The sequence below is a fragment of the Neofelis nebulosa genome, chromosome 2 (assembly GCF_028018385.1).
Source record: "Neofelis nebulosa isolate mNeoNeb1 chromosome 2, mNeoNeb1.pri, whole genome shotgun sequence".
Taxonomy (NCBI): Eukaryota; Metazoa; Chordata; class Mammalia; order Carnivora; family Felidae; genus Neofelis; species Neofelis nebulosa.
In genome coordinates, this window is record NC_080783.1 from 174,439,325 (window position 1) to 174,460,424 (window position 21,100).

The window sequence follows — 21,100 nt, forward strand, 5'->3', positions numbered from 1 at the left end:
GAAATAGAAATTGACCAAGGAATAGCGAAGAAGGGGGAAGGCTGATATAAAGGTTCTGAGGCAAGAAACAGTTTATCTTGCTTGAGGAACTAGAGAAGTCCAGTGTGGGAGCCATCAGGGCTGGTCACCAAATGCTTACAGCTCTCTGCCTTCCAGGCAAACAGGATTGCACTTCCTGGTCTCCTGGTGGCTGGGTGGGGCCATGAGACTAGTTCTAACCAATGAATTGTGAGAAGTGACTTGTTACATTCTCTGGCAAAGGTGCTTAACTGCCTGGCCAAGACCCTTCAAAATTTGCTTTCCCTCTACCACGAGATCTGTAATGTTCCTGAAAGTAGGTGCTACATTAGGCTGGGTCCCAGAGAAGGCAATGTGATCAGAGAGTCCCTGCCAACCCTTGACAGATATGGAGCAGGAATAAGAAATAATTTTTTTTGGCTTAAGTCACCAAGATTTGGAATTTTATAATTGTAGTTTAACCTAGGCTACCCTGACAGGTATGGTCAAATCCAGCATGGCTATAATATAGTTGGTGAGGTAACATAGGCCAGATCAGGTGAGATGTTATAGGCAAGGTAAATAATGCTGGGTTTTCTCCCAAATGCAATAAGATACACTCAAGGAGGCTTCAGCAAGGGAGTTCCAATTTTTATGCGTTAAAACAAAGTACTGCTGGGGCGCCTGGGTGGCACAGTCGGTTAAGCGTCCGACTTCAGCCAGGTCACGATCTCGCGGTCCGTGAGTTCGAGCCCCGCGTCGGGCTCTGGGCTGATGGCTCGGAGCCTGGAGCCTGTTTCCGATTCTGTGTCTCCCGCTCTCTCTGCCCCTCCCCCGTTCATGCTCTGTCTCTCTCTGTCCCAAAAATAAATAAAAAACGTTGAAAAAAAAATTTAAAAAAAAATAAAAAATAAAACAAAGTACTGCTGTATTGACTATTAAAATGCCCCCTTAATTCCACTATAGAAAAGGCTATTTAAAAAAAAAAATCCATCAACAAGCATTTATTGAGCACCTTCTAACCTTCCATGTGCCAGGCACGGCACTAAGCATTGGAGATAAAAAAAAAAAATGAATTAGAAAAAATAATAATAATAAACATTAAAAAAAAATAAATTTGACACAGTTCCTGGATTTGGAGTCAGGGATACAAGCAGACATCTACGAGAACACGTCATAAACATCCTCCGCTTCAGGTGTGTGCCAAGTATGGTGAGAGCTAAAGAAAATAATAACTGGGGTGCCTGGGTGGTTTAGTCGGTTAAGCATCCGACTTCGGCTCAGGTCATGATCTCACGGTCCGTGGGTTCGAGCCCCACGTCGGGCTCTGTGCTGACAGCTCGGAGCCTAGAGCCTGCTTCAGATTCTGTCTCCCTCTCTCTCTGCCCCTCCTCTGCTCACACTCTGTCTCTATGCCTCTAAAACAAACATTAAAAAATTAAAAAGAAAAGAAAATAATAACTATTTGAGGATAGGGTGGGAGATAGGGTAGCAGACAGCTTCAGAGAGAGCAATAATTTGAGCGGGGTCTTGAAGGGTAAGTAGGAGTTTGCCAGGTGGCATTTTGATTAAGGATAAAATTAAATGGAAAGAAAAAAAACACCAGAGGAATTGACAATGTTTAGGGCAGCTGAGACCCTGTGTAGTTCAGGGCACGGTGGACTGTACTACTATTTGCAAACACTTGCTGCCTGGTCCCACTGACATCAGGCTTGACAATGAGAACCGCCCTCAGCAGAAGCTTTAAGTACCACGCTCTTTTCTCTTTGCCATGACAATCAGCAATGTTTCAGAAAGGGTCCTAGAGGAATGATGATATTGTGTGAGGCAGAGACACAGCCAACCCATAATCGGCATGCAGTATGAATGAAAAATATGTTTTGGTTGTCATCCAGTAAGATTTTTGTATTGCTACCACAGCATAACCCAGCCTGTGCAGAGGTGTGCATTTTCAGCTCTTGACTTCCAACACATAGTGGGATTGCATTTTCTTGCACCCTTTAAGCAATACATGATCGTGTGACTTGTTCTTGACCAATAATATGTACATACAAGTAATGCGTGTCATTTCTGGGAGGAAACTTCACTGCCAATGTGAATTCACCATGTTTCCTTTCCCTGTTGAGGTGATTGGGATGATTATGTAAAGCATTTATCAAGATGAAACCTTCTTCAGACTCAGTCTCTGAATGAGTACATTGAGCAGAGCCCCTCTGACCTTGAACATGTAGTATGAGCAAGAAATAAAGTGTTTTTGTTAAGCCACTGAGACTTTAGAATTGTTTGTTATGGTCACAAACATGGCCTATCCTTAATGATATAAAAATTAGCATATAGGGGCGACTGGGTGGCTCCGTATGTTAAGTGTCTGACTCTTGATCTCGGCTCAGGTCGTGATCTCCCAGTTCACAGGTTCCAGCCCTGCATTGGGCTGTGCACTGACAGCAGGGAGCCTGCTTGGGATTCTGTCTCCCCATCTCTCTCTGCCCCTCCCCCCCCTTTCTCTCTCTCAAATTAAAAAAATAAACTTAAAAAAAATTAGCACTGAGACATGTGGTAATGTAACAACAACAAAAGTAAACATTCATTTAGAAGGCAATAACTAAGAACATTGTTATCAGAAGCTTCCAGGATGGTGATCCATTTGGTGGACATATCACCTGTAATAATGGAGAAGGCATATCATGAACCTAATAAATTAAGCAAGAGATTGTAAAATTGTAAAACAAAATGTTAGCAGCCTGTGTTGGTGGCTGTTGGATACATTTGTAAACTTACTACAAAAAAGAAATGAGCGAGCTCACCGAAGATTTGCCCAGCTTGTAAGCAGAAATGAAAGAAAGCCGGGACAATCTGTAAATTCAGAGGTATTTATAGGGTTAGAAGAGGCTATTGTTTTTCAGTCTCAAGCAGTAAAATATAAAATTAAGACATGTTTTCGGCCAAAATAAATAAATAAAGACCAGTTAAAATCAGCCTTGAAGTATGGATCAAGTCAAGGGTATGGCCTCAAACCTATTGTTATAACCTCTGGATAAATTAAGATGTTACCCAGCACATGCTTTCAATTGGATGAACTGGCTCTGGAAAAGGGAGGGAAAGTATCACTCTCCCACCAAAGCCCAGTAAACCCAAAGCACACAAAAACCAAGTCAGGAGAGAGTGGAGGAGAAGTGGGGGGAAGTGAATGAGAGAGAGAGAGAGAGAGCGCAGGCATGAGAGCAAGAAAGCAAAGAAATACGGCAAAACGTGGAAGCGTGTCTAGGAAAGAACTGGCTGTGGCTGTTAGCTCATGGAACGCCTGGAATCGCACAGATAAGGCTGCATTTTTGTGAGAGTTGTACTGCCAAAAGTGCATCCGCCTGCATTAAAGGAGACCGGATTCGAGACTTAATATCACTCTGTACCTCCCCTAATGTTTAAAAGCGAATTTTAAAGCTTTTAGGGCTACTTTAGTTGTAGAAAAGGAAGACTTTCTCAGAGAGCAAAGCCCGGGGTCATGGAGAGCCATGGGTAGGGCAGCTACACGCAGCAGGCAGAATCAGGGTCTAATCGGGGTGCTGGTCTAATCGGGGTGCTGAACATGTCTGCTCAGAGGACTGCCTGGTGTCTACCGTGGTTTCCCATCCCTTCACTTTCCAAACCGTGTGCCGGTTGCAGCTCTCCTAGCTCTGTCCTACTGTTACGTACTGAGGGTGCGCAGGGTAGACGCCTTGCGTTTAGAAAAAAAGAGTCACATCTGGAGCTGATACAGAGTCGACTACGAATCACCCAGAACCTGGAAAGTGAGCTTGACATACTGCGACTAGATGAGTCTTTAGGATTGTCCCCCCTTACGGGGGAAAATGAGGAAATTCTGCCTGGGGTGGGCAGGGTAGGGGGAGACAGTAAGCCAAACGTTTGGTGAACAGAAAGGAGCCTGCTAGAGTCATTGGTGTTTGTTCCGCAAATATTCCCGGCTCTCTCCCTTCCAGACACTCGGCTGGAGTCAAGTCGGACCTTGCCACGTGACTTGCTCCGGCCAACGACAGCCGAGCAGAAGCGCAGTAGGTCACTTCCAGGTGGACGATTCGAGAGCCAGTGAATGGTTGGTTTGCTGCCTTCTCTCTCCCAGCCAAGATAGCAATGAGAAGCACGGGTCAAGAAGAAGCCTTCCTCAGCCCAAGTCCTCAAGTGTCCACCATGAGCAGAACTCCCCTGCAGACCCAGAGTGGGGCATGTAGCATGAGCAAGAAATAAACTTCCCTGGGGTAAGTCACTGAGATGTCAGGCTTGTTTGTTAGGGGAGCAGAGCCCAGCCTTTCCTGACTGATACTGGCAGTGACAGATGAGGCAGGAGAGCAGGATGGGACTGTGAAAGACCCCTTCTCTCAGGCAAACGCCTCTCTGAACTCTTTCCTGGTCATAAAGGGGAGCCATGAAAGCTTTCAAGCAGGGGCGTTAACATGAGCAAATCTGTTACTTTTTGGATGAAATAGGCTACTTCTCAACATAAGGAGAAAAGAAGCCTGCTAAACCACATAAGGCAGAGAGAAACACACAGAACCCTTAGGCAAAAGATATATAGAGACAGAGACAGACAGAGTCAGGCGTGGTCACTTCTTCTTCCACACCATCCAAGTGCCATTTCCCCCACAGCTAGTACAAGAAAGTCTCCCAGAGCGGAGTAGATACGAGGGAATGTAACACAGACCTGAGGTCGATTTCCTGTCGTCTGTGTGACCTGAGTCAGATACTCAACCTCTCTGGGCCTAGTTCCTCACATGTTAAATCCAAATAATAATACATGCAGCTGGACACAGTTGTAAGAAGAAACAGCATATTTCAATTCCTCAGGTGAATGCCTGGCTGGTGGTAGGTGTTTAATACGTGAAATTTATTTTTGCTCCTGTTGACATACAAAATCATTGAGAACACCAGCTCCCTGATTACAAAAGAAAATGACTCAGGGCCACAGAATAGAGAACGTCTCCTCCTTGAGAAAAGTAACTGGAATTGTCATCACTGTATCCCTAACACACACACACACACCCCCCCCCACCCACCTCCATGCCCAGTGCTCACAGGAGCCGCTGGGTTTTCCTCTGCTGCCTGAGAAAATGAGAGGAGTGAAGAAAAGACTTCCCTGACATTAGCTGCTGTTGGGCCATTGAATCTGAACTCTCAGAGCCACAAATACCCTAAAGCTCTGGGCTATAAACCCAAGGCTGAATTCCCCTAAGTGCAGAAGCTGAAAAGCCAGAATTAGAAGCTACGTATGTAAATTGCTGCAGTTCCAACTTCTTGCCCCAGTCCTCAACAGGAGGCACGGGAAAGTGCTGACTTCTGCTCCTTTCCGCCGGCTTCCTCCCCTCACTGCTCCTCACAGGAGCACACCTGCTCCTGCCAACTCACACTCCTATCCTGGCATTCCATCGAGGCTCTGGGAAACCCTGAGGCGGGGCAGGGAAGGGGGCTGTTAGGCGACCGCCTCCCGGCCTGGAGGCGATGATGCTGCACTATCTCAGCCCTGTGAGGTGGGTCTCACCGGCCCCACTTGCAGATCTGAAGGATCCCAGAGAAGTTCGGCGATTTGTTCACGTCACACCCTGGCAGCTCTGGCCACGAGAGAACCCACGATTCCCGAGTTCAGTATTCTTTCCGCCATACACTTTTGTCCCGAAGGGGTGCGGGGTAGGGGGAGAATAGAATAACAATCTCGGAAAAGGAACCACTTATATGTGTCTAGCGCTTCCTAGAGGCTACCCAGGATATGGGCCCACCACCCGGCCGGGAGCGGCGAGATTTTAAATCCTGGTCCTATCCCTGACTCGCTCACTCGTTGCGTGACTTTTGCTGAGTGTCTCACGTTCTCGTTTTCCTGTAAGCAAATCAGGACCGGAGGGTGTGTGCGTATGTCTGTGTGTGTGTGTGCGTGCGTGTGTGCGTGTGTGTAAAGTGTGTCTAAAGTGTGCTGGCATGTTGTGCGGGGGCGGGTAGTAGACGATCACCGGGGTTCCCCAAGTTTCAGATTCCCTATACGCTCGTTCACAACTGGAAGCTGAATTGCCCCCCAATTCCACCCCCTATAAAAAAAAAACTTCGCCATCGAAGCAAAACTGTGAACCCTCGTACCCCTTTTCCCATGGTTTGGAGAGGGCATTAGGGGGTGCAACGCGGACTTAGCTGAGCGCCCAGTTTGGAGCAATACAAATCACTTGGTTTCTAGGCGCAGCCAGACAGCAGCGCTGTCCGTCGCTCGTGAACTTGACCGGGAGACAAACTTTGGAGCGTCCTCAACGTGGGGGGCCCACTGTCTCGAGACCGCCCCTCAACTTAAGCCCACTTTCGCTCGCCCCCACAGGGGACTTAACAGAGCCACCTTAAGGGCGGTGCTCCCGCCCCCCGGAAGTGCGGGGGGAGGCACAGAGCCTGGCGCTCAGCCTCCAGCCCTGCACCGAGGCGAAGTGCCCGTGGGGGACAACGAGCCCCCCAAGTGGGGAAACACCTCCCTCCACCCCGCGCCCTTGGCCGCAGACACCTGGCCGGGTTCCCGAGCCTTCCGGGTGCCTGCATCTCCTGCCTTCCCGCCCGAGCCCTGAACTTGAGCCCGCTTCGGTCAGAGGCGGCGAGAGCCCGCGTCCGCCCGGCTCGCGGCAGCCACCGTCACTAGACAGTCAAACCCCAAGACGTCAGCCCACAATGCACCGGGCGGGCCGGGAAAGACGCGCCGGGGAGGGGAGAGGGAAGAGCCGGGCGCGAGTCGCGCTGGAGGGGGAGGGGGAGAGGAGGAGAAAGAAGGGCCCAACTGTAGGAGGGCAGCGGTGCATTACCTCATCCCGTGAGCCTCCGCGGGTCCAGAGAAGAATCTTCTAGGGTGGGGTCTCCATGGCGACGGGCGGGCCCGCCCCCTTGAGAGCGACGCGAGCCAATGGGAAGGCCTTGGGGTGACATCATGGGCTATTTTTAGGGGTTGACTGGTAGCAGATAAGTGTTGAGCTCGGGCTGGATAAGGGCTCAGAGTTGCACTGAGTGTGGCTGAAGCAGCGAGGCGGGAGTGGAGGTGCGCGGACTCAGGGAGACGGACAGATACAGGCAGGCAGGCAAGACGGCAGCAGAGTCCGAGCTGCAAATCTTATTTTCTTTTCCATTTTCTCACCAACTGCCCAGAGCTAGCGCCTGTGGCTCCCGGGCTGGTGTTTTGGGGAGCGTCCGGAGAGCCCCTTCTCCAGCCGCCCCCAGGAGGAGAGCCCCGCTTCCCCGGAGCTGGTGACAGCGCAGAGAGCGGCGACAGTCTGTCCGGGGAAGTCCAGAGAGCCGCTGCAGCGGCAAAGAACTTTCCTGACCAGGGGGACAGGGGACAAGTGGCCCGAGTCCCGGAGCGAACTTTTGCAAAGCTTTCCTGCGCCCGAAGCTGCCGCGGCGGCGAAGACAGGAAGGCGGCGGAGAGAGGAGACCAAGGAGGGACGTGCGCTCAGTTTCACTCGCACCGGTTGCTGAACTTGGGCGAGCGCGAGCAGCGGCTGCCCGGCGCCCCCTCCCCCTCGCAGCGGAGGAGGGGACAGTCGTCGGAGTCCGGGCGGCGGACACCCGCTGCCGGCCGGCCACCGCGGGATCGACGCTGACTGCCGCCGCCGGCAGGGCCGCTGTCGCCGGGAAGCGTGTTCGTCTGCGGGCTCCCAGGGACGGCTGCGCCAAGAGCGCTCCGTGAGCGACCGCGACTTTTCAAAGCCGAGCAGCGCGCGCGAGCTGACAAGTTAAGAGTGCTGGCGGCATCTGAACCCTGAGCGCCTGGGAGCGAGCCGGTGAGCAGGGCGCAGGGGGGAGGACAGCCGGCGGGTGCGCGCGCCCCTCGAGAAACTTTCCCTGCCCAGGGCCCCGGGAGGGGTGTCCTCCGCTCGCCAGCGCGCTGTTGCGGCCCCGAAACTTCTGCGCGCAGCCCAAACTAACCCCACGTGAAGTGACGGACTGTTCTATGACTGCAAAGATGGAAACGACCTTCTACGACGATGCCCTCAACGCCTCGTTCCTCCAGTCCGAGAGCGGTGCCTACGGCTACAGTAACCCCAAGATCCTGAAGCAGAGCATGACCCTGAACCTGGCCGACCCGGTGGGCAGCCTGAAGCCGCACCTCCGGGCCAAGAACTCGGACCTCCTCACCTCGCCCGACGTGGGGCTGCTCAAGCTGGCCTCGCCCGAGCTGGAGCGCCTGATAATCCAGTCCAGCAACGGGCACATCACCACCACGCCGACCCCCACGCAGTTCCTGTGCCCCAAGAACGTGACAGACGAGCAGGAGGGCTTCGCCGAGGGTTTCGTGCGCGCCCTGGCCGAACTGCACAGCCAGAACACGCTGCCCAGCGTCACGTCGGCGGCGCAGCCGGTCAGCGGGGCGGGCATGGTGGCTCCGGCGGTGGCTTCCGCGGCGGGCGGCAGCGGCAGCGGTGGCTTCAGCGCCAGCCTGCACAGCGAGCCGCCGGTCTACGCCAACCTCAGCAACTTCAACCCGGGCGCTCTGAGCAGCGGCGGTGGGGCGCCCTCCTACGGCGCGGCCGGCCTGGCCTTTCCCGCGCAGCCCCAGCAGCAGCAGCAGCCCCCGCAGCCGCCGCACCACCTGCCCCAGCAGATCCCCGTGCAGCATCCGCGGCTGCAGGCCCTGAAGGAGGAGCCGCAGACAGTGCCCGAGATGCCCGGGGAAACGCCGCCCCTGTCCCCCATCGACATGGAGTCGCAGGAGAGGATCAAGGCGGAGAGGAAGCGCATGAGGAACCGCATCGCTGCCTCCAAGTGCCGGAAAAGGAAGCTGGAGAGGATCGCCCGGCTGGAGGAAAAAGTGAAAACCTTGAAAGCGCAGAACTCGGAGCTGGCGTCCACGGCCAATATGCTCAGGGAACAGGTGGCACAGCTTAAACAGAAAGTCATGAACCACGTTAACAGTGGGTGCCAACTCATGCTAACGCAGCAGTTGCAAACGTTTTGAGGAGAGGCTGTTGGGGGCTGAGGGGCAACAGAGAAAAAAAAAAAATTCACCCAGAGAGACAGACTTGAGAACTTGACAAGTTGAGAGAGAAAGAGAGAGAGAAAAGTGTCCAAGGACTAAAGCCAAGGGTATCCAAGTTGGACTGGGCGGCGTCCTGACGGCGCCCCCAGTGTGCACGAGTGGGAAGGACTTGGCGCGCCCTCCCTTGGCGTGGGGCCAGGGAGCGGCTGCCTGCGGGCTGCCCCGCTTTGCGGATGGGCTGTCCCCGCGCGAACAGAACGTTAGACTTTTCTTTAACATTGACCAAGAACTGCATGGACCTAACATTCGATCTCATTCAGTATTAAAGGGGGGAGGGGGAGGGGTTACAAACTGCAATAGAGACTGTAGATTGCTTCTGTAGTACTCCTTAAGAACACAAAGTAGGGGGGGAGGGGTTGGGGGAGGGGAGGCGGGAGGGAGTTTGTGAGCGCGAGGCTGAGCCTGCAGATGAACTCTTTCTGGCCTGCCTTCCTTAACTGTGTATGTACATATATATATTTTTTAATTTGATGAAAGCTGATTACTGTCAATAAACAGCTTCATGCCTTTGTAAGTTATTTCATGTTTGTTTGTTTGGGTGTCCTGCCCAGTGTTGTTTGTAAATAAGAGATTTGGAGCACTCTGAGTTTACCATTTGTAATAAAGTATATAATTTTTTTATGTTTTGTTCCTGAAAATTCCAGAAAGGATATTTAAGAAAATACAATAAAATATTGAAAAAGTACCCCTCCCACAACCTCTTTTCTGCATTACCTACGGATTACCTATCTAGATGGAGTCGAAAGAGTTCAAAGAGTCAACTAAAATCACTCTCAGTGCTTCGTACTATCAGGCAGTGAAAACTGTTCTCTGCTGGATTTGAGAATAACTGTAGCTGAAGCTCTCATCAACTTATACTCTTCCCTCCCCCAACAATCCATATAGAGTTGCTTACAAAGGATAGTGTGGCCCTTCAGAAGGCTGAGGAAAGGGAGGTTGTGGTGGAGGGGAACAGACAGCCCACTGGGAAGTCAAAGAACTTAAAAGTCTGGTTCATACCGAGTGGCATGTGCTGTGACCATTTATGATGTTAGCAGAAATTTCAGAGTAGCTGCGAATTCTCAAATGAGGAACAGTGGCAGATTTTTACAAAAGATGTATCCTTCCAATTTGGAATCTTTAACAATCCCTAGATAAAAAAGATGGTCTTTGCTTATGAATATTTATAACAGCATTCTTGTCACAATAAACGTATTCAAATACCAATAACAGATCTTGAATTCCTTTCCCTTTACTACTTTTTTCTTCCCAAGCTCTACACTGAAGCTTTTCTTTTCAGTTGCTGGGGTTAACATTACTGCCAGCTAAAGTTACTGGGTAATTAAGAAGCAAAGAATTTAGGAAGAGTCAACACAGAATTTGCAATCTGGATGAAACATTCTCCCAGTTTCATTAATATTCCCCCCCTCCCTCTCCCTCTCTCCTCCTCCCCACTCCCCTACTCTCTCTCTCTGAAGTAAACACCTATACTTAGACAAATTACCACTATAGCCATTTGCCATTTGGGATTCTTCTGCAGTTTATTTCTTAATTTGTTTCTAAAATAACCAGCCTTGTTTAAGTTATTACTACAGAATCAGCCTTAAAAGATGGTAATCTATACAACATGGAAAAGATTCATACAAGAAAACATGAACACGAACACAACGATGACATGTGTAAATCAAACCTTAGCTCTGGGGAAATGGCAAGCTTAAATTCTGTCTACAGGTATAACTTAGGAGATCAACAAGGCAGTATGCAACAAGGGAACAATTTTTGCTTGGTTGCTCTTCATCCCAAGAGCTAGTATGACTATCAAGCAGCAAAAGCAATTTGATATCCAGGAATATTTCACAAACCACTAATTGAGGCAGGGCTGTCTGCTCATTAGCAGTGCTCCAGTGCCCAACAGGTCTGAGAGTGCTAATATCCTGCCTGTGGCTGTAAATCCAAAGACAAAGAGTTTCCCCTTAGGAGTGTATCTAGGAGTGGAAGAGATTGGACAGACTTGTAAGCTATCAGATCCACTCCGTTGTAATAACACTTCTTTAACAAAGGGTTACTGGGAGCAGAGCCGAGTTTGCCAAAGAGTGAATTTGCCTATGTCAGCAACCCGGAAGGTGAGTTGATTTTGACCATATGTAGGAATAGTCAGCAGAGGGACAATAAAGCACTTTGGGGTGGGGCTCTATGGAAGCTAAACAAGAGCCAACTAGAAAAAATAAGCAGGCTGGGGAATTAATTACCTGCAAAGGTAGACTAAGCCCAGACAACAGAGCAGCACAGAAAAGCCACACCACTCCCCAGCTTTATTTAGATTCCAAGTGTTTAAAAAAAAAAAAAAAAAAGGCAGCCTGAAATTCAGGCCTCTCCCCACACTTGTTTGTTTCAACTAACATTCTAAATGTGTGTACATATATATATATGTGTGTGTGTGTGTGTATGTATATATGTGTGTGTGTGTGTGTGTGTGTATATATATATATACATGTATATATATATATACATATATACATATATATATACATATATACATATATACATGTATACATATATACATATATATACATATATATATATATATATCCCTGAAATTCTAACCATTCTAACAAAAGGGGTAACAACAACAACAACAAAAAACATTGTGGTTGAGGAAATTAACCAATGACCTTTGGAGACAGAAAAATCAGCTAATTACTTGTAGACACACAAAAGTTAATTTTATTTTGGCACTCAGTGAGTTATTATTAATGGAGAAGATGAAGCTAGTGGCACCTAAAACCATTAATTCACTTCTGATCTGTTTCATATATGTGTATTTCCATCAGAGATTCTTAACACTTTGTGTCCATTGGGGCAGAGGGTTCATGAACTCAATGAAAATGCCTACAAAATCGTATATATGTGTACGTGCATACACATGCTCCCTTGGGGGAAGAAATCATTAGCTTTTATTTGGTTTTCATGGAGTCCCATGACTCAAAAATGCTTAGTAATTCCTAAACTTAAGGCCTACACACTCACTATGAGAAACTTACCTTTGTGTGAATCTGAATCCCATATGCCTTTTCACCCTTCCATGCTTCTGCTTGTGCTCATCCATCTACCCACAATACCTTTCCTTCTGGTTCAGCTGATGAATCCTACTCATTCCTCATGGCTTGGCACACAGCACCTTCTCTATGAAGCACTCCTTGCTAACTCTTATCTTCAGGTGGAACGAATATTCCCACTGAGCATTCATAACATTTTATCAAAACTTCTATGATAGACTTATCAAAGTATTATTGTGAAACTCTGTGTCTCTTGGCTAGAGCCATATCCCACTCATCTGTGGACCCCAGACTACTAGTACAGTGCCTGGTACTAGGAGATGTTTATAAAACAACAAATGTGTGATGAGTGAACAAGCAATTGAACTTAAAACCTCCTCCAAAATAATTCCAGATCTCAATTTCTTCTAGTGAAATATACCTCATCCATTTCCAGGTATGCAACTCCAGATGGATTGAAGACCCCCAGAAAATTCAAGCCCAGCCAATTTTCAGTGAACGTTCTAAAGTCCAGTTTTCAATGAGTGTTCTTAAAATCATTACACTGTTAGCATGTTCTTACAGCCACACAATGTCCATTCTCCCCTCTGCTAATGCAAGTGGGCATCTTACATAAAATGAGTCAGCCTGAAACATTAGGCGTGGAGGTGGGAATGGGCAAGGATACTATGTAACCATTAAGCAGGCACAAAAAAATAGTTCCAGATATGGCTTTATCAAAGCGACCACTTCATTGGCAATGGCAGAGAGGACTTTCTGTTTGTAACGTTAATGTATCTCAGGGGTCTCGGAGTTAGCACCTGGTATTTGCTGGATAGAGATAAGGATCATGCTAAAGTGTCTATTCCCCATGTCTTTTTATTGTCAGAGAAGATATGCATTGGTGGAACTAAGAGAAAAAGACAATGTCCTTTACTCTGTCCTACCCTTGCTTCCATGGGTCTTCTATATGGGTCAAGTGGAGTGTTGTGGAAGATGGGAACATGTTAGAATACGGGCTAGCCACAGAATGTGAAATTATTTCCTCCTAACTCTGGACTCTGGTCCCAGTTGTTTGCTTGTGGACTTCTGACATCCCAAAGAAGGGCATTCCCCCAGGCCTGGGTCTCATTGAGGCCCTATGCTGAGCATGGGGGTTCAACGATGAGCAAGACACAATCCCTGTTCTCCAGGAACTCCCAGTCTGGTGGGGAGAAGCGTAGAGATGAAGCACAAAGAGGTGCCAGATCTGGAAAGGAGGAACCGTTATCAGGATAGACTTCAGAGGAGAAGTGACATCTGAGCTGAGCCAGTGGAACTCACCAGGAAAGGAAGGTTGGAGGAGGAACTTGTGTGCAAGGGCACAGGGGCATTGGAAAACATGGCGTGTTCAGGAAGCTGTAAGCTGGAAATGAATGTATGAGAAGCAAAATGAAGGGAGATTTGAAGCAGGAAAGTTGAGGTGTCAGGTTGTGAAGTAATATCCATTCCATGCTGAGTTTGGCTGTCACCCTCTAGATGACAGAGAAATGTAGAAGAAAGCAGAGCAGGGTAATGGACTGTCAGCTTGAGAAATATTCTTGCTGGTAACAGTTTGGATGATGGACTTGGGGAGAGGAGAGGCTGGGTAAGGAGGATAATACCAAGGACAGGATTCAGTTTAATCTAGAAGGTCCCTGGTCTTTAACGCCGCCCTGGGGTTGAGGGAGAGATGGGGAGGAGATAACGGGGGCCCAGCCCCGTTATGCCACATTTCTTCCTACACAACCTCCTGGCAAGCTAGGCCTGCGGAGGGATATCAGGAAGTTCACGAGACACCTTTGCTACTTGTCCTGAACTTAAGCTTTTCTCTTCACTGGGTCGACTTGACATCTAAAAGAAAATCCTCTTATAAAATGGTCCAGAGGCCACCTGCTTAGTGTCAGGATGCTCAAATAAACAGATGTAAAAGACAAAGACTTGTGACCTCACCACTGCAGGCAGGACCCAAGCCTGATTTTATCTTGTCCCCCATAATTGACTAAGCTCCGTGGGACTAACTGACCCAAACTATACAAACATTTCGACGCAAATGAAGAGACCAGTGTTTTTACTTACATTGGGGAATTGCATGATTAACACCTTACATTCATGCGACACTCATTTTATTCATCAAGCAGCACTAAATTTCTATTTTGTGCCAGGCACCAGGAATACGATGGAGAGTGAGATCCACAGGATGCCTCCCCTTTTGGAGTTTTTATTCTGTAAGAGACACAGGAAATCGAAATCACCACTAAATGCATGATTCTACACTTTGACAAGCACAGTGAAGAATTACTGAGCACCGTGAAAGAGAAAAACTATCCAAACTGGACCGGGGGGGGGGGGGCGGGAGGGTTGGGGGGGGGGAAGGCCTTTCTACAGAAATACGGGAATTGAGACTTCCTAGATGATGAGTTCATCAGGTGAAGAGCAGAAGAGAAGGGGCAGCAGGTGGAGGTGCAGCATGAGGGAAAGCTTGGGAATGATTTCTGGGCACCCTAGGGGTCAAGAGATGGTCGACTTTCCTGGAGCAGAGTGAGCAAAGGAAGCTTGATGTGCAATGCGATTTGTACCAGTTCACACACCTATCATTTCCAAAGTACTTTTGTCCCTTCCATCTCATTTCATTTTCACCACTGCTCTGGCTATGTCGTTGTTAGGAGCCGTGTCTCGCGGACACAGTGACTGAGGCTCTCAGTGAGTCTTAAGAGCTTTTGTCAAGGTCCCTCAACCACTGGCTGGTTTCAATTAGGCTTCAAGAACCCTACTCTTCTCCTATATTGTTCCAGGAACCAGATGCCCTGGTGATCCTGGGTTCCTTACCCAGAGCACGTCCCTGCTTCCACATCAAGGACCCCGAGGAACTGAATTAGTCATCAGAAGGTTCTTTGATGTGCACACCATCTGAGCAAAGGTAATCAGATAGTCCCCTGGGATATTTCATCCATGCCACAACAACGGGTAGTGAACTCTCCTTGCCCTGCCGTGAACCCCTCCTCTCTGGAGGGGCCAGAACACTTACAGTCCTGAGAAGCCCTGACAGTTTCTTGCCATGCAAACTTCTTCCATGTACATCCACTGAAGAACAGTGCCTGATGGTTGCCTCGTTATTGGATTACCAGATCATTAATTTACAGCCATCTTAGGTTATTGCTACTCACTGGCTACCTGGACAGAATGTGTGTATTTCCTAGATCTCAGGACTGTCAGTCCATCAGCAGAAGCTGATGCCTAATCTCTTCCAGAGAGTTGATTCATCCAGGTTCATGCTCAGAGGGAGGGATTTTCCCTGACCTTATTGTAAGTCCTGGAAAAAGGTGGGCAGGAACCTGGGCTGTTATATAATTGACCACACTAACAGTTAGGATGTTTACAGGGGCCAGTAATAGAAGACACAATTTAAACAAGAGGTCCAGACATGAACCAATCCAGGACTCAATGACCTCGTTCACTGACATCATCATGGGCCTGGGGGCTATCTTTTCATGTCACCATTCGTGGTGTGTCAAAGAAGTTCCTTGTGTGGCCTCAGAATAGCTCTGGCAGTTCCTGGCATCATAGGTAAACACAATAATCACTAGCAATGCAAGGATGTTTACTTTAATCTTTCCCTTGGGGCACCTGGGTGGCTCAGTTGGTTAAGCGTCCAACTTCGGCTCAGGTCATGATCTCACGGTTTGTGGGTTCAAGCCCCACATCAGGTTCCGTGCTGACAGCTCAGAACCTGGAATCTGCTTCAGATTCTGTGTCTCCCTCTCTCTCTGCCCCTCCGCAGCTCAAAATCTTTCTTTCTCTGTGTCTCAAAAATGAGTAAATATTTTTAAAAATTTCTTTTTAATCTTTCTTTTTATTAGCAAGAGAAGCCTTTCCTAGAAGCTGCCCACCTCCACCCCAGTAGACTTCCCCTCACATCCCGTTGGTCAGGAGCAGGTCACATGCATATATCCTGCAAGGGAATGTGACTACCATAATTGGCCTACAGTCATGATTCACCCCTTGGGATCACCTTTTTCTAAGCACATGGGAGAGTGAACACAGAAAGTTATTTTTAAAATAAATAAAAAATCAAGGCTCTGATAGCAAGAAAGAAGTGAGAAGGAGGATGGCTTTTGGGTTGGTGGATGGTCATTAACACCCTACACAAAATATTTCCAGCTCTCCTCTTGGGTACAATGTAGGGTAGTACTTCCCCATCTCCTACCTCCTTGAAGGTGGGTGAGAGGCCATGCAACTTGTGTCAGCCAATGAAATGTGAGCAGGGGTGCCATCTGTCATATCCAGGCAGAAGCCTTAAGGGCAAGTGAGAGATTCAACATGCTTCCTTTTCCCAGCCTTGCCAACTATGGAAGCACAGAGACGGAGTGTCCATTAACCTGGGTCTTTAAATAATGACAATGTAGATCAGCGTCCCTCCCCCTGCCCAGCACGTCTACAATAGACATTTAACATGAGCAAGAACGAAGCCTTTGTTGTTTTAGGACACAGGGATTTGAGAGTTGCTTGTTTCTGTAGCATCGTTTAGCTCTTCCCAACTCCAATAGGAACCAACAGTATCTTCCACAAATATAATAAAAACACCTGTATAATATTCATAGTAGATACCATTTACCACATTTCTACTATGTAGTAGGCACTGTGCTGGGTCTCACAAGGCAAATGAAAGGGCTGGATTTTGTAGATGGGAAAATGAAGCTTCAGGCCTTGTTCGTGTTCATGGAATAAGTGACTGGTGGACGCCCAAGCTGAGTTCAGGTCTTCCTGACCCTAAAGAGCTTATACCGTACACACATGTCCCTACTCCTGAGTAGTAATGCCACATGAATTTATATCCCAATTGAGCCTCACAACCTTCCTGCCACAGACACTGTTATTCTACACTTCACAGGGCTGGGAAGACACTAGAGTCTCTCCCTTTCCGCTCTTCCTCACTATCCTTCCAAATATGTGAAGAATCAAAGTACTTTACGAGTTAGAGGGGACCATGAATTTTGGAGTCAAGTGTCTAGGGGTTAAATCCGGGCTCTGCAGTTATACCTGGAGGAGCATGGAGCAAGTGCCTTAACAGTGCCAAGCTTCAATCCCTTCGTTTATGAAAATGAGGCCGGCTGTGGCTACCTCAGAAGGTTACCAGGAGGATCATTTAATGTAGAGCCCTTGTATGGAGTAGGAAAGCAAGAATTAGTCATTTTTCACTGTAGACTTGTTCATTTAAGAAGAAATAATCAGGAACCCCCCACCCCATACCCCCAGCCAGTGTGCATGCACACACACACACACACACGCCACCCTAACTGAAATGCAAACATTTCCCACTAAGATTCAACAAGGTCTCAGAGGGCTTGCTTCTTGGTCATATAAGGGCTGGCAGGTCCTGTCTACGGGCTAGAGAAAAGTTTTGTTTCCCCAGCTGCACTCACAGGGGAATGCTCTGCAGGCACGGTATTGGGAACCTGTTTGGCTTGGCTCAGAGGCCTGTCAGCACATTCAGGAAGTGAAGTCAGAGAGAGGCAGGATTTCAAACAGAGCCAGCTGCACACAAATGCCCAGGCAGTGAAATGCCTTATCTAGGCAGGGTGCCTATCAGCCCAGGTTGCCCTGGGTGCTGTCAAAGAAGCCTCTGAGAATGGCTCTGGGCCAGAAAAGGAAGGAGCAATCTCTGGCACCCAGGGGAGGGCTGTGACCTCCATAGCAAAGAAGCCAGAAAGCCTACACAGGGGTCATCTCAGCAATCCCCATGTCTTGGGCAGGGGAATGACTAAGCCCAGGCTCCCAGCGCTTGCTGGTTGGAGGGGCTCATGTTTATCTCCCTGGAGACTTGAACTCAAGTTTCAGGAGGGGAAAAAAGGAGATGGGGGAGTAGCAAAAGGAGGGACTAGGTTAGAAGTGCTGGGGAGGGGAGGGAGAGAAATGGATGATGCCTGACAGCATGTGGGACCTTGAGAAGGAGCATGCTACCATTCTCCAGCTGTGCCCAGGAAACAGTGCAGCGACTAAGACCTGAACCCTAATCCCAACTTGAACATTTCTAGCTGTGAATGGGGAGATAGTTAATTTCCCTAAGCCTCAATTTCATTATCTATGAAGTAGAGATGGTAATATCTACCCACATTGGGTTGTTGCAATGATTAAAGCAGCTGATATATGTAAAAGGGCTTAGCCTAGTGCTGGCAAATCAGACGTGCATCAGTTAGAATTTTATGGTTGCAAGTAACAAAAAAATTCAGTTTAAGTAAAAAGCAATTTTACTGGAATAAATCAATGAAAAGCCATCAGCAGAAGTAGCTCTAAACCTGGCTATATACAGGGCTCACATGGTATCAGCAGGCTCTGATTTCCCCCCCTCACTCAGCTTGCTATGGGAAGTGTTAGCTTCCTGTTCAGGCTCCGTGTGATATTGTCCAGCAGACCCCACTCTCTGTCCACAAGGAAAAGTAAGATGGAGATGGCACTTACTTGCCTCCTCCCCGGATGGTGTCTCATTGGTCTGATTGGGTCTCATATCCCTCCCTGAACCAATCACCATGGCTGAGGGATGGGAAGGGACACACTGAGTGGCTTAGGTGTAGGTCAACCTTCAATACTAGGGTTTTGGAGTCCCATCAAACCACAGAGTCGGAGAAGAAAGACAGGGAGGAAGAGATCATCAAAGCAATGTCAGGACTTACAAAACAGTAGATGCTAGAGGTCAAACAGAGTCCTGATGGACTCTGGTCCATCTATTTTGTGATTACTCTTGTTACTCTCAACACATTTTACAGGCCAGGGTAGAGGGGCATCTAGTCCCCTTCAAAAGCTGGGTCAAGATTCATGATCCATTCTTGAATCTCTTACAACAAGTTGGGAGCTCCAGGTACAAGTTATCAAAGCATACTTCTCTGGATGGAAAATGTTCAGGAGGACTATATTAAACAATATAATATGTAAAAATACTCTGTAAAAAATAGCTACTTATTAATATCGGTTGCTGTTGTAATATTAACTCATCTAGGCCAATTAGAATAGAGTCAAAGATACTTGGGGCAAGACTATGAAATGTCGGGAAGCCCATCTATTCAGGTCTGTGTTTTTCTCTACTCTCCTACTCATTGAACTGTATCAGTATCGGTATCTACAATAGTATTTCCACAATTCAATTGTTGAAGTAGTAAAAGTAAGAAAAAAAATCAATAGACTGTCTCCATGACTGAATTCTGAGAAGAATCCAACGCACCATGAAATATTTTTTCTCTCCTCACAACAAATCAAAGATCTTTACGTGAAAGATCTCTGAAAATTTCTAGAACTGGTTATAAGCATAAGAAGTGAATGATATATCCAGTGTTGCAAGTGTGAGATACCAAGAAAGGTTGATGAGTCTACTGTGTGGCTTAAGACATTTCTAGGAGGTAATACCTGACCAATTCTTGGTGTATATGGCCAAAATCTTTCTGCCTTAAGATACTAACATGGCACTGAATGATCATCACTCTCTCAGAAGGTAATGTTACTGTATTCATCCTCACTCAATGTTTATCGAATGCCTCCCCGGTGCCAGGCACCCACTAAACACTGGAAGTGAGAAGCTATGTAAGGCATCAATCCTACTATCAAAAGCTAATGGCATTCAATATATTAATTGCTGTGACACACATAAAAACAATGTACCTTGGGAACAAGTACCCCACCTAAGGGAGTTGAGCAATGGCTTCACTGAGAAGCCGACTTGGAATTGTATCTTAAAAGAGATGAGTGGGGGGTTGACAGAAAAATGGGGGGATAGTGTTTCAGAGAGAGGGGACATCAAGGACTAAGGCAAGCAGGACTCCAGGGCCCATTAGCCACGCATCAACTGTTCATGGACAAAATGGACAGAGTTCCTGCCTACTTATTGTCAGGTAAGGAAAAGACATATAACAGATCATTAAAAAGATGATCACAATTGCTTATGAAGCCCAGCACTTTGCAAAGTGCTGAAAGATGTGCAAGCAATATTACTGTAGATACTATGAAGGCACTTCCAGAGCATTCAGTGGAAGGGTGGGGAGATGCCTGACTCAGTCTGGTCATTAGGGAAGGCATCCCCAAGGAAGTGACCTTTAGACTGAGACCTGAAGGAAATTAGTCAGGCATATGGGAGTGGGTGGGGAGAGCATTCCTCTCTTGGGCAAAAGCATGTGTTAGAAGTAGCCAGAAGACCAGTGTGGTTAGAACGTAAGGTTCCCTCCAGGGGAATCAGAGGAGGGGATGGGAAAAGAAGGAGCCCATGGGGCAGGTGGATCCAGATGGTGTGCAGTTTAATACCACATGTCCAAATACAGTATCTTAACCCTCAGGTCTCAAACAACCAGAGAGGTTGGATGACAGTGAGCAGAGAACCCAGGCGTTTTCTAAAAGTCACATATTTCATGCTTCAGGCAGAAGATCTAATTCCTGGCTATAAGAGACTGATCTTGACCTTAAGCTGTTTATGAAGCTCTTAAAATGCGCCCAGGGACACCTGGGTGGCTGAGTCGGTTAAGTGTGTGACTTTGTCTCAGGTCATAATCTCACGGTTCGAGGGTTCAAGCCCCGTGTTGGGCTCTGTGCTGTCAGCATGGAGCCTGGAGCCTGTTTCAGATTCTTTGTCTCCCTCTCTCTCTGCCCCTCCCCCCGCTCTCAAAAATAAATACACTTAAAAAAAAAAGAGTCACATGTTTTTCAAAGAAAAAAAAAAGAAAGATGTGCCAGGAGGAGTGGTAGATGCCTCCTGTGCTACGTTCATTCAACCTTAACAACAGTCCTACTAGCTAGCTATCACAGGCTTGCTCCCAGGAAGTCGGACTCAGGTCCCAAAAAATGGCTACGTCCTCATGACTATAAGAATCAGGAGCAGGGTTTTGCTCTAGAATTGAGCTCTTGATCATTCTGCCTCTGAAGAAATCAAAATCTTTAGATATCTTGACAACTTCAACGGCTCAGCAATATCACCCTCCCTCCCTGAGTGGTGCTTCAACAGACAGTCGGTTTACCAGAAACCCTAATTCCTTTTCCTTCAATGTGAAAGGTG

The 21,100-nt window shown here is 47.7% G+C and overlaps 1 protein-coding gene across 1 annotated transcript; it reads left to right on the plus strand.

Annotated features, from left to right (window-relative positions):
* Positions 1-6,973: 6,973 nt before the first annotated feature.
* JUN (Jun proto-oncogene, AP-1 transcription factor subunit) lies at positions 6,974-9,722 on the plus strand. The gene has a single exon (XM_058717233.1). The coding sequence runs from the start codon at positions 7,952-7,954 to the stop codon at positions 8,954-8,956; it is 1,005 nt and encodes a 334-aa protein (XP_058573216.1). The 5' UTR covers positions 6,974-7,951; the 3' UTR covers positions 8,957-9,722.
* The last annotated feature ends 11,378 nt before the right edge of the window (positions 9,723-21,100 follow it).